Source organism: Mesoplodon bidens (genome assembly GCF_964165515.1).
Source record: "Mesoplodon bidens genome assembly, chromosome: 2".
In the NCBI taxonomy this organism is placed as follows: Eukaryota; Metazoa; Chordata; class Mammalia; order Artiodactyla; family Ziphiidae; genus Mesoplodon; species Mesoplodon bidens.
Genome location: NC_138177.1, coordinates 85,894,186 through 85,906,702, shown reverse-complemented (window position 1 = coordinate 85,906,702; position 12,517 = coordinate 85,894,186). Strand labels below are relative to the sequence as shown.

The following is a 12,517-nucleotide window of genomic DNA, read 5'->3' as shown; positions in this document are numbered from 1 at the left end:
GTGATAGGTGTCATCTGTATTAGTAGTTGAATGAGCAGAGGGCGGAGCAGGTTTGAATCCCAGCTGTGTAACCTTGGTTGAGTTTTTAAATTCTTTGTTTTCTCATCTACAAAACAGGAATAATAGTAGTACCTACCTCTTAAGGTGGTTCTGAGTATGCAAATTAATACATGTAAAGTGCTTACAATACATGTAAAGTGCTTGCAAATACATGTCTGGCACATGGTGACCAATAAACAATAGCTTTCATTGCTATTAATAGAGATGTACAAGGTACAGTGGTGGCATAAAGGAGGGAGTGCACAACTTTGCTTTGGTGGAGGAAATCAAGGGGGCAGGGGAACCTTCAGACAGAGGACATATGTGAACTGGGTCTTGAAGTGCCAGGAAAAGTTAAGTCAGGCAGATCAAAATTTTAGAGGAGCAACAAGGCATACCAGCTAGAAGGAACCGAATATATAAAATCATAAAAGCATGAAATGGTGGTCCAGGGGTCAGAGAACAGATACAAATGGCCAGCGCATAGGGTATTTTAGGGTAGTAAAGAAATGAGGTTGTAAGGATAGGTAGCCATGAGAAGAAACGAGCTTCAAAGAGAAGCTGAGCATTTGTGTCACATGGTGCTGAAAAGTCAAGAAAGGTGAAAATTGAAAAGTGTTTTACATTGGACTTAAAAATGTGGAGGTCATTTGTCACTCTAGCAAGAGCAAGGGGAGAGTGAACTAAAACTGCAGTAGAATAAAGAGGAAATGGGAGGTGTAGAAGTGAAGACAGTGGGTTTAGCCAACTATTTTGCTAGCTTTGAGTGTGAAAGGGGTAGCCAGAGGACATTAACTGCAGAGGAACATGAGTCCCCATTTTACACATAAACAGACTTCAGGAAAGATTAAGCCTCTTGCTTAGAATCACAGTGAGTGATTTGGAGTGAAGTCTGGATTTGAACCTAGTTTTACTGACTTTAAATTCAAAGTTATTTGTATTATACCATGTAGTTCCTGAATGCCCATGTCTTCCATGGCCCATAGCAAAGATTTTCTCTCCTTTACTAAGCTCTAAGCTCCTCGAGGGCAGGACCCATGTGTTTTATTACTTTAGATAACCAGGCACTCTCCTATGAGAGAGTAATGACTCAGCCTCTGTCTTTCAGGAGCCCACAAGTTAGCCAGGGAAACAGACACATAATTTTAGTATAGTATGATATTAACAGATATAAACAGTAGTGTTGGAACAAAGGAGAGAGAAATTAAATCTCACTGCAAGAGGAAAGGAAAGACTTCCTAGAAGTGATGGAAGTTATGCTAGTCCTTGAAGAATAATGGTTACCATTTATTGAGATAGAGTCTAGTGCTAAATTGTATGCTTTATATTACATCATCTCATTTAAGTCTCAAAATATTGCTGCAAGGTTGTTAATATTATTTTCCCCATCCAGATGCCTTGATGGCATCAAGTTACAATTGTCTGATGCTTCCATCCCAGGGATATACTTGCCACAGGGACAGAAGTACTCAAGTTTGTGAGCCTCCTTCCTTAGGCAGCCGCTATGGGTTTGTGTTTATCTACATTTATTGAGCACTTACTGTTTGTCAAACACTGTTTCTTATGCTTTCTGTGCATTACCTAGTTTAATCCCTGTAACAACCCCATGAATTAGGTACTGTTACACCCCCTTTATAGATGAGGCAACTGAGACTTAAAAAGATTAAATTATATTCCAGGATTACTCAACTAAATCACAAAGCTTGGTTTTAAAATCAGGATTGTTAAAAAAAAAAAATCAGGATTGTTAGACTCAATGATAGTTTCTTTGTGCTTTTCTTATTCTTACTTTTCTATATCTAAATTCTGATAAGACCTACTTCTGACCAATTTCTAATTGGCTTTGGCTGTTTTATTACTACTTTCCCAAATTAGGTGTTAACCAAAACTTTCCCTCCCACTTTAATGGTTGCACATCTTGGAGCTCATATATTATATGCTGATTTTCTGTTGTAGCCCTCAGATGCCAGTATTATTCTGATATTCACGGGCACTAGAGCATGGGATAGCTGACCAGAAATATTTCAGTATTTGACATAAAAATGAGAAAGGTACATTTCATCAAAGATATTTTCCTCAAGTACCTGTACACAGTACTTACATGATCTTATCTACGATCTGATAGGCAACACTAGGGGGCAGTCATAATCAGCTTACATTAACTAAATAGGCTTTGAGCATGTCAAATAATTTCTTTGAGTAATATTTTGTTCAGAGATGAGTTGCTAGTTTGAATGTCAGAGGCTCATCAAGAGCCAGCAATGCACTGAGGTATTGCCGCAAGTAGCCTGAATGGCCAAACTCAGAGGCGTCACAAAATAGTGTTTACTGTGGTGAATACACTCCTGTCTGGAGTCTAGTCCTCTCCTTTGAGAGGCCCAAAATAGCCGATTTTTTTTTTTTAATGTCAAGTGCTTGTATTTGTAAGAGATTAGCAAATCTTGGAAGAACATAATGAATAAAGTACACCCACTCCTATCCCAAACCTGCCTTTGTCAGTATTTGCGGGGCAGCCCTACCTCTTGCAGGAGCCATATGCATACTGCACAATCTATACAACCATACAGAGCGGCCCCAAGAATTGTTCTTTTCTAATTGCCAATAAGTTTAATGCATGCCTCTTAGAACACTTTACTAAGAGGATCAGCAGCAGATACACACAGATTAACTCTGGGCTTGATATTAGTGCTAAGTGTGGTCTAAATATGAAACAAGTCACCCTCGTTAATTTGAGTCATTAGGGAAATGAGCATCAAAACCACAGTGTAAGACCATTCCACACCTACTAGAATGGCTATAACCAAAAAAGCAGACGGTAACAAGTGTTGGAAAGGATGTGGAGAAGTTGGAACCCTCCTACATTGATGGTGGAAATGTAAAATGGTACAGCCACTTTGGAAAAGTTTGGCAGTCCTTCAGAATGTTAAACATAGTTATGATATGTTTATGGTAACTGCTGCATTTCCATTCCCAGTATGTAACTAAGAGGAATGAAAATATTTGCCCACACAAAGCCTTGTACATGAGTGTTCATAGCAACATTATTTATAATATCCAAAAAGTATAAACAATCCAAATATCCATCAACTGATACATGGATAAATAAAATGTGATATATCTGCACAGTGGAATATTATTTGGCAATAAAAAGGAATAAAGTACTAACACATGCTACAACACAGATGAACCTCAAAAAAATTATGCTAAGTGAAATAAAGCATTCAAAAGACCACATATTATATGATTCCATTTATATTAAAAGTCCAGATTGGGCAAATCTATAGACAGAAAGTAGACTAGTGGTTGCCTAGGACTAGGATGTGAGGGCAGGTTGGGGAGAAATGGGGAGTGACTGCTAACGGACACAGAGATTTCTTTGGTGTGTGTGTTTGGAGGGAGAGAAAAATGTGCTAAAATTAGACTGTGGTGATGGTTGCATGTCATTGACTTGTATAATTCTGTCATTATTGGATTATATCTCAATAAAGCTGTTAAAAAAGAGATTTGTGAGAAAAGTTTAAACCGTATTTTAAAAAGATAACTTAAACAATGCCTTATAAATTATGAATCTGTACAATTTGATCCCCACGGTTTTCATAAGTGCCCTAATGGCAGCCGGTGGAAGAGAGAGGATCGAGAGTTTCTGAGGAAGAGAAGAGAGGTATTACTTGCAAATATAGATCACTTTTAGTTCTAGGATCATCTGGGGAAACCTCTTAAAATAGGCTTTTCAGAGGAGCTGTGCTTTTTGTCTTCCTAAAGTTTCCACTAAATATGAGTAAAAGGGAAAGACGCATGGAGCTATATACTGATAGTGCAGGGATTTGCTCCTCTCATCAGATATAGATTAAAGGCTGCAGAAAGCCTGAGTCATAAACTATAAAAAGTTCTCGATGTATTCTCTTTTATGAGTTTGTGACAGTTGCCTTCATCTTCCTAGTATAGTGTTTTCTTCATAGACCTCAGTAGCTGCTTATTCAAATGAAATATACATCTGAATGAGTGCTGAAGGCTTTCAGGAATTTAATAATAAAGTTTACCCTTCAGGAGTGTCATTTTGACTTCTAAATAAAGGACTCTTTGGTATAAGAAAAAGTAAGTACAAACAAGGCAGTGAGGAGGGGATAGAGTAGATGTTTTTACCTTTCAAATGACATAGAAGAGTCCTATAAAAGATAAATGATTCATTAGCTAAGTTTTTTTTTCAGTGATTTAGTTTATGAATTTAAATTCCAACTGTTCAATAATGTTAGATTCTCTCTTATTTTTTTCCTGTTATAGTTTGTTATATTTACATTATATAGACTATCTTGGAGATTAGCTTCAAGGGCTATATTCATTGTAATTATTCTTGTTTCTCATTTTTACACAGATATGGAAAAATCACACTTTACTCGAGATCCATCCCAGCTTAAAGGCATCCTTGTTCGAGCATCATTGAAAAAAAGCACAATGGGATTTGGTTTTACCATTATTGGTGGAGATAGGCCTGATGAGTTCTTACAAGTGAAAAATGTGCTGAAAGATGGTCCTGCAGCTCAGGATGGGAAAATTGCACCAGGTAACAGATTTTTCAGAAATACTTAAAGAGGGACTTCCCTGGCTCTCCAGTGGTTAAGACTCCACGCTTCCACACGGGTTCGATCCCTGGTTGGGGAACTAAGATCCTGCGCATGCCGTGAGGCGTGACCAAAAAAAAAAAAATACTTAAAGAGTTATGATACTAGGGCTGCCCTGGTGGCGCAGTGGTTGAGAGTCCACCTGCCGATGCAGGGGACACAGGTTCGTGCCCCCGTCTGGGAAGATACCACATGCCGCGGAGCGGCTGGGCCCGGCTCGTGAGCCATGGTCGCTGAGCCTGCGCGTCCGGAGCCTGTGCTCCGCAACAGGAGAGGCCACAACAGTGAGAGGCCCGCGTACTGAAAAAAAAAAAAAGAGTTATGATACTATAACAAAAATTATAGTGAAAAGGTTATATATATATTTATGTAACGTATATAACAAATATTATATAGTAGCTATGTAAGTATATATAAAACTTCTGTGTGTATATATATATATATATATATTTATATAAATAGAGAACTAAATTATACAACTGAAGAGGGAGATTCCTGTATTAAAATAGCTTATCTTCTAAACTAAGTGCATGCTAGTTTTGAAGCAGGGTCATTTTTACAAATAAGTGGAAACTTAGTCAAAACAGTAAATTTATTAATTTTTTGAATAGTTTGCATATTTTGAGATAACTCTTTGGCTGTACTAAGCTAAAGATTTATTAACCATCTCAGAAAACTATTTGATAGTTTGATTTTCTCTGATTATGTTGGGTACTTTTGGAGTTATTTAACATTAACCTGTAATCTTTTTTGAAAAATGATTCATTGTGATGTTTATAATGATACTGAACAAATTGTTATATCCCACAGCTTTTTTCCAAGTTGGGTTTTTTTTTTTTTTTTGCTTCCTTAGTAGCTGTTAGTAAAATTAAACTGCTATGTTAAGAATTATAGACAATAATATTACTATTTTTACAGAGCTGTATAAATTTGTCTTTTACGTAGTTTTCCCAACATCTTTACTTAGTGATTGTTAGATATTTTTATACGGCTGACAGTGTTTATGGCTGAGTGGGTTAGAGGAAGTTTAAGACTAGTTACTGATTATGGGGAAGGTTTAAGTTTTTTTTTCCAGAAAGATTTTAGTAGTCCACTGAGGTTGCTTCTTACACAGTTTGCTAGACTTGTCTAATCCTCTGTTATTTCACATACTTTGTGTAAATATGTCCCCCATCTGGGCGATTCAATTGTCATATTACTTTTGATGGCAGATATCAACTTATTTTCAATTGGGATATGGGCTCTCTCATATTATGCTTTCCCAATTAGATGATAGAAACGTAAACAAGAAAACTTAAAATAATCAAATGTTGTCTTTATAAAGAAAATTATTTTTAGCTCTCTTTTATTACTTTATAAAATTAACAAACTCTAGAGATTAAAATTAATAGTAAAGTGTTTTCCTAAGTCCTCAATTTTGACTTTTTAAATATTTTGTCCATGAAACACATCTTGTAGCTATTGTATATACTGTCAGGATTTTATAATATAGATTCAGATATGTCTAAAACTGTTATTAATTTGTATAAGAATATAATACTTCCATTAAAATTCTGGGAACTTTGACCAGGGGAAGAAAAGTCAAAACTTTGTTTCTAATTAGTCTAATTTCTATAGCTTCTTGAATTTTGCAACAAATTTCCACAGACTAACATTTGTTTTTAAATACCATTCATGTTGATTTTGCTAAAGCCTACATGCAATCAGAACAAATTAAAGCACCTTTATTTGGCAATAACCTTTTAAATAATCATATTCAAATAAAAGCAGCAAATGGATGGGACATCAGAGGACAAATTTTAAAAGCTAAAGCTGCATTAGGAAAAACACACAACTGATAAATGTCAAGTGGTAATAATCCTGCAACCAAAGTGGTCATAATAATGTAAAATCAGAAAAGCAAAACCAACTTTTACAAGGATTAATTCAGCTGAATTTCCAGCATCTTAAATAATATATTCTTTGCTTTTGTTGAATTTTTTTGTTGCTTACTTTTCCTTTTGAAAACTAAATTATACTAAATTGAAAAAATCCACAAAAAAGAAAGATGCTAAAAGAAAATACATTCGCAAGTTATTATTCTAATCTTCAGCCTTACATTGTTCAAACTAGAATGAATTTTTAAGTACATTGTAATCAATGGCTACTTAAAATCAAGAAATAAGGTGGTATTTAAAGGTTGCCTGTTTGTACAAGTAGCCAATGGGGTTATTCACTCCTCTTCTATGTACTGAACACCTACTACAACGTGCCTAGCTTTGTGTGACCACTTCGGTGTGACTCAAAGGATATACTAACAATGATAATATGAATTTGCAGTTAATTTTTTAAAGATTCACTTTAGCTTGAGGTCATAGCTCTTTGCAACTAAGATAATTAAGAATTTATACATTTATATATTCTTTTTAGAGAGGAGTCACAGAAGGGAGAATGACATGTCGATGTTCAAAATCTATCTTTTCAGTAGTTAATGAACAGTAAGAGTTTTCTAAAATTCAAATTTAGATGCTAAACTTCAGTTATTTTCATCTCCCCCAACAAAAAATTAACTTATTTGATGGTTTTAATATTTTTAACATGACTTATGTTTTACCAGGTGATGTTATTGTAGACATCAATGGCAACTGTGTCCTTGGTCACACCCATGCAGATGTTGTCCAGATGTTTCAACTGGTACCCGTCAATCAGTATGTAAACCTCACTTTATGTCGTGGTTATCCACTTCCTGATGACAATGAAGATCCTGTTGTGGACATTGTTGCTGCTACTCCTGTCATCAATGGACAGTCATTAACTAAGGGAGAGACTTGCATGAATACTCAGGATTTTAAGTCAGGAGCGATGGTTCTGGACCAGAATGGAAAATCGGGGCACACCTTGATCAGTGATCGTCTCAATGGACCATCAGATCTGAGTGAGCAGAGAGCGTCTATGGCATCGTCAGGCAGCTCCCAGCCAGAACTAGTGACTGTCCCTCTGATCAAGGGCCCTAAAGGCTTTGGGTTTGCCATTGCTGACAGCCCAACTGGACAGAAGGTGAAAATGATATTGGATAGTCAGTGGTGTCAAGGCCTACAGAAAGGGGATATAATTAAGGAAATTTACCGTCAAAATGTGCAGAATTTAACACATCTCCAAGTGGTAGAGGTGCTAAAGCAGTTTCCAGTAGGTGCAGATGTACCATTGCTTATCTTAAGAGGAGGTGAGTAAAAGCGCAACAAGGAAAAATCTTCATTGTTCATGCATTTGTATCTGTGAATTGTCCTTCCTTACAGGTCAGAATATCTCTTTTCCCAGCAGACTTAACTGGTAATTAGTATGCATTTTCCTTAAGTTCTGTCTGACTGCTTCCATAAGCAGTATCTTTTGTAGCAGTTTGTTTAGTTATTTGCGGTTTCATTTGTGTCCATTATGGATTTCTTTCCCTCTATATTCTTTTTAAAATCTGATTTATGACTTTAATGATTAGAGAGAGTCACAACATTGTGCTACTTCAAATGAAATATATCCTCTTAATTCCATTTTCTCTGTTGATGGCAATAATAGAAATGGACTCTTTCAAGCAGTGGTACTTCATCTGGACCTCTGTAATGTACCAAGGATGTTTTGAAAGAGCTAGCATCTCTGTGAATAAGCAAAATGTTGGATGGTGTGTTAATCTGTTCTGTAAAAGCAATCATGATAGCTTGTGCTCATAAAGCTTTTATCTTAAGCTTTAGTATCTGTCCGTAAATGTTAATTAAACCCCACAGTGCTCATGTGAGATAAATATAATTTTATTTTCCAAGGTCATCAACTGACTTGAACTGCTCCCAGACATAAATGCAGTTCCAAGGACTAATCACAAAGTCGCGTTTTAATGGGCTTTCTTAAATCCATACCTATGAATGACTAGTATTTTAAAGAATAAAATTTAGCCCTTCACATATATCTCACTGGCTTTTAGTTTTCATTTTTGAGGCAAATGAGCAGTTTAACTTCATTGGGGCTTTTTTTTTTTATTATTCTCATTTCTTTGAACTATTTTTGTTTCTTCTCTGTGTGGTATGGTAGAATGTGCTCATATCTCTTCGTGAGGGCTGGAGAATTATCCAGAGTTCCAACAAATATGAGAGTCCAGGGTTTGGTGTCAAAGAGGTTGGATGTCAATTTCCTGCCTAGTTGCTGGTTGGTTCCACAGTACAGGAAAGTAATGTTAATCTATTTGAGTCTTTGTTTACTTTATCTATAAAATGGCAGTAACATTTATGCCTTAGGATTGTCATAAAAAATGAAATACGTGTATAATGCCTGGCACGTAGAACATATTGGACGTAATGTACTAGCCTACTAAAAGTCAAAGCTAGTTTTGTCATAAACATTAGCAGTATTTGTGATCTGAGAATGCTTCCTCTGTTTTTAAAATGTGGCTCATTTTTTTTAAGGTCCTCCTTCACCAACTAAAACTGCCAAAATGGTGAGTATACAGTGGTCCTCAAATGCTTCTTTTGAACACATGGAGAGAGATGCTGCGTTCCCCTCCATGAGGGGAGCTCATGGGAGTGGCGTTTACAGACAGACAGGAGCCAAGTGGCAGACTGCCCTGGGCTTGTATCAGAAACTCAGAGGGAAGTGTGTGAGTTAGAAAAGCTGCCCATAGAGGAGGTGTGCTCTGCTGGTTAAGTATTTCTGCTGGAAGAATATTAGAGGCCTGTACTACCAATAGTCCTGTCTTGTAAATAGTAAAATGTGGACACACTGAGGTGCCTACTGATGGGTCCTATTACTTTCTTTGTGTTTCAGAGGAACAAGGGTAAGGAGTATCTAAATGTTCGAGCAGATATACTATGGGAAGATGTAGTAGTTTCACATAAATTCACGGGGACTATAATTTACCCACATTTAGATAACCTTCTGACATTTAGCCCTAAACAGGACTTTCTAGAGCAATTGTGGCCCCTGTGCTCAATTTGCTTGTTATCAGAGTGAGAGGCTATCAGGCTTGGAACAGTTTTCTCTGGCATTCTTCTGAATAACCGACTAGCCTATTTAAAGACCTGTGTAGAGAATAAGACCTAAACAAAGGATGCACCAAATAATGGTATGAAAGAAACAGTGCTAGGTACACGTGTAGCTACTTAAATATCCACAATTATATGGACATGGATATAAAGACAATCGTGTATAAAATCCTAATTTGCTCTATTTTCCTTGAGTTGGAGTCTGTCATCTTATAGTTGAAAGATGGTCTTCCATAACCATAAACCCTGGGCTGCTAAACAAAAGACCATCAGATACAAAATGGATTAGTTCTCCATAGCCCACCAAATAGGATCCTCAGCAAATTTGCCATTTTATGGATCAGGCAGAAAGAAACACTCAGCACTTTTATAGAAAAATGGACCAGTTAGGTCCAATGTGAACAGTGAACAGAAATGCTTTTTGCCTATTCAGTTAAAATTGCACTGTATTTTTCTCCATTTCTCTGGTCCCTCTAGTACTCATTTTTAACTTCTGTGCTACCCTATCTATTTCGTAACGAATGCCAGTGAAGCCATGGGAACCCTAAATTGATGAAAGTCTCAGACGACCTCCCACTGCTTCTGACAGAATCCTAGGACATGTGGGAGAAAGAGGAAGAGACTGCTCTTATCTCCCGGCCATCTGACGGGGTCTGGGTCAGTGAAGGGTCCCTTCTGGCACAACGCTTTATAGCGACTGTCCCCTCACTCCTACCTGACAAGCTGCTGCTCCAGCATCCTAGTCACATTAATTATCTTATCATAAATGTCTATAATACCCCTCTTCTAACCGTAATTCAGGATAACAAGCTGTTCTCAAAACCATAGTATTTATTTTCTTAGGCTATTTATTGGATTTCATTTTTTAATTTTATTAAAGAAGTCATTTTACTGAGCTCTTCTTCTGGGAAAGTTCTATCTGAATAGGAACATTTGAAAATATCCCTTGTCTGATTCTCAGGCATGGTGCATTTTTTCGTGATATATTTGGATTGGCCATGCAGGTTTTTACACTGTTATCTTTATAACCTAAATTAGTTAACACTTCCTATTTCATTTTCTTAGAAAGAGCATTACCTTAAACATCTTCACTGAGAATTAAACTCAGTGAGTGGGGAGGATGGGGTTTATCAAGAATTACATGGACGTATTCTCTTAGAGTCTCCCTCTTGCTTTACTTGGAAGTGCTGCCTTGTGTTGCATCCTTATTTATCTTCTCAAAGTCAATTTGTGTCTTGGTGGTGGAGAAAAGGGCAAAATTGCTTAAACGTAGGACTAATTGATATCATTATCAACTTTTTCTAATTTAAGTGAAATATGTTTTAATCAAATACACACAGCTATGAAAGTGAATTCCTATAAGACTGCAAATATGCTGTGGCTTTGACCCTGCTGCTTACACAGCTGTAATCAGTTGACATACCCAGTTCAGACAACAGTTTTATGCACTAATCAACCATCTGGCTTTTCGAGATACTAAGTAAGGCCATTTTCCATTTCAGAAAACAGATAAAAAGGAAAATTCAGGAAGTTTGGAGGCCATAAATGAGCCCATTCCCCAGCCTATGCCTTTTCCACCCAGCATTATCAGGTCAGGATCCCCGAAATTGGATCCTTCTGAGGTCTACCTGAAATCTAAGACTTTATATGAAGATAAACGTAAGTAGTTGTGGAATATTTCAGGAAAGCATGCAACTAAATTAATTTGAATTTTCTTAAAAACTCGACTTTTCCATCTTTCAAAACCATGTTGAAGTTATTCCTTCATTCCCATTTTAATATGACTTTGGGCTTCTTCCATTTATATTCAACATTCATTCATTTATTTTCTTCAAAACCATGTATTATTAAGGGCTTTCTGTCTACCCAACATCGTAGAAGGTAATGGGAATACAGAGGTAATAGGTTGCATAGGCCCTGCACCCCAAAAGATGATTAAGCCTAAATGGAAAAGACAAAGAGGTAATCAAATACATATACAAATAAGTGCAGATAAGCCCCTAACAGGTTCAGTAATAGAAGGATGGACTGGATGAATTGGGATCCAAAGTAGAAGATGGTCAATTTTACGGCTGTGGGTAGTAGGAATGTCAGATACTGCTTCATATAGGAAGCTAAGCTTTAACCAAGTCTTTAAAGACAATGAGGTAGGTGTTTATGAGATAGATAAAAGGGAAAGAAAGAAGGAATAGCATGTGCACATTGACCTTGTATGGGCTGGGTTCTGCAAGGAGTTCAGTTTAGCTGCGTGTGGTTGGCAAGGGAAACCAGAGCTGGAGGGCGGGAGCAGCTTGCGGAGGGCGGATTATGCCGTTCTGAGGAAGCCGGAGACAGTGGTATACATGATAGAGAGCCACAGAATGGTTTTAACTATAGGGATGAAATTGTTGGACTTGTCTTTCAGAAAGATTTTCCTGGCAGGAATATGAAGGATGATGAATCAGAGGGGTGTGTAATCTGAGGAGGAAACCAAAGGGTAGAGTGGACTCCTTCGAGGAGTCCAGCTGAGAGATGATGAGAAGAGAGTATGCATAGGGTGGAAATTCATTTTCATACTAATTTACTTACTAATGATAGATCTTTTCCAAAGTAAAATCATAGATTTAAGTAGGTTTGATTTTTTAAATTTATTTATTTTTAGAAATAGATTTGGGTCTACCTTGGAAAAGATGTACACAAGTGGAAACATTATATATAATTGCCTTCATACTTATTTAACCTGTTACAGATCTTTGTCTTGATAGTCCCAGGCCATATTTAGGAAGATGAAATATTGATTTGAAAGCATCAAGAATTAATGGACGTGTAATACTGAGAGCATGGAAGTGGGAGCAAATATTCCTAAGCAGTCTTGATTCA

General features: G+C 36.8%; 1 protein-coding gene across 3 annotated transcripts in view; it reads left to right on the top strand.

The window, feature by feature from the left end:
• Positions 1-12,517, top strand: part of MAGI3 (membrane associated guanylate kinase, WW and PDZ domain containing 3) — a 275,258-nt gene that overhangs the window by 219,871 nt on the left and 42,870 nt on the right. For all 3 annotated transcript variants that reach the window (XM_081222384.1, XM_081222383.1, XM_081222385.1), the window contains exons 9-12: positions 4,412-4,600; positions 7,255-7,860; positions 9,083-9,114; positions 11,161-11,317. In XM_081222384.1, the coding sequence (XP_081078510.1) occupies positions 4,412-4,600; positions 7,255-7,860; positions 9,083-9,114; positions 11,161-11,317 (984 nt within the window). The remainder of the gene's footprint in view (positions 1-4,411; positions 4,601-7,254; positions 7,861-9,082; positions 9,115-11,160; positions 11,318-12,517) is intronic.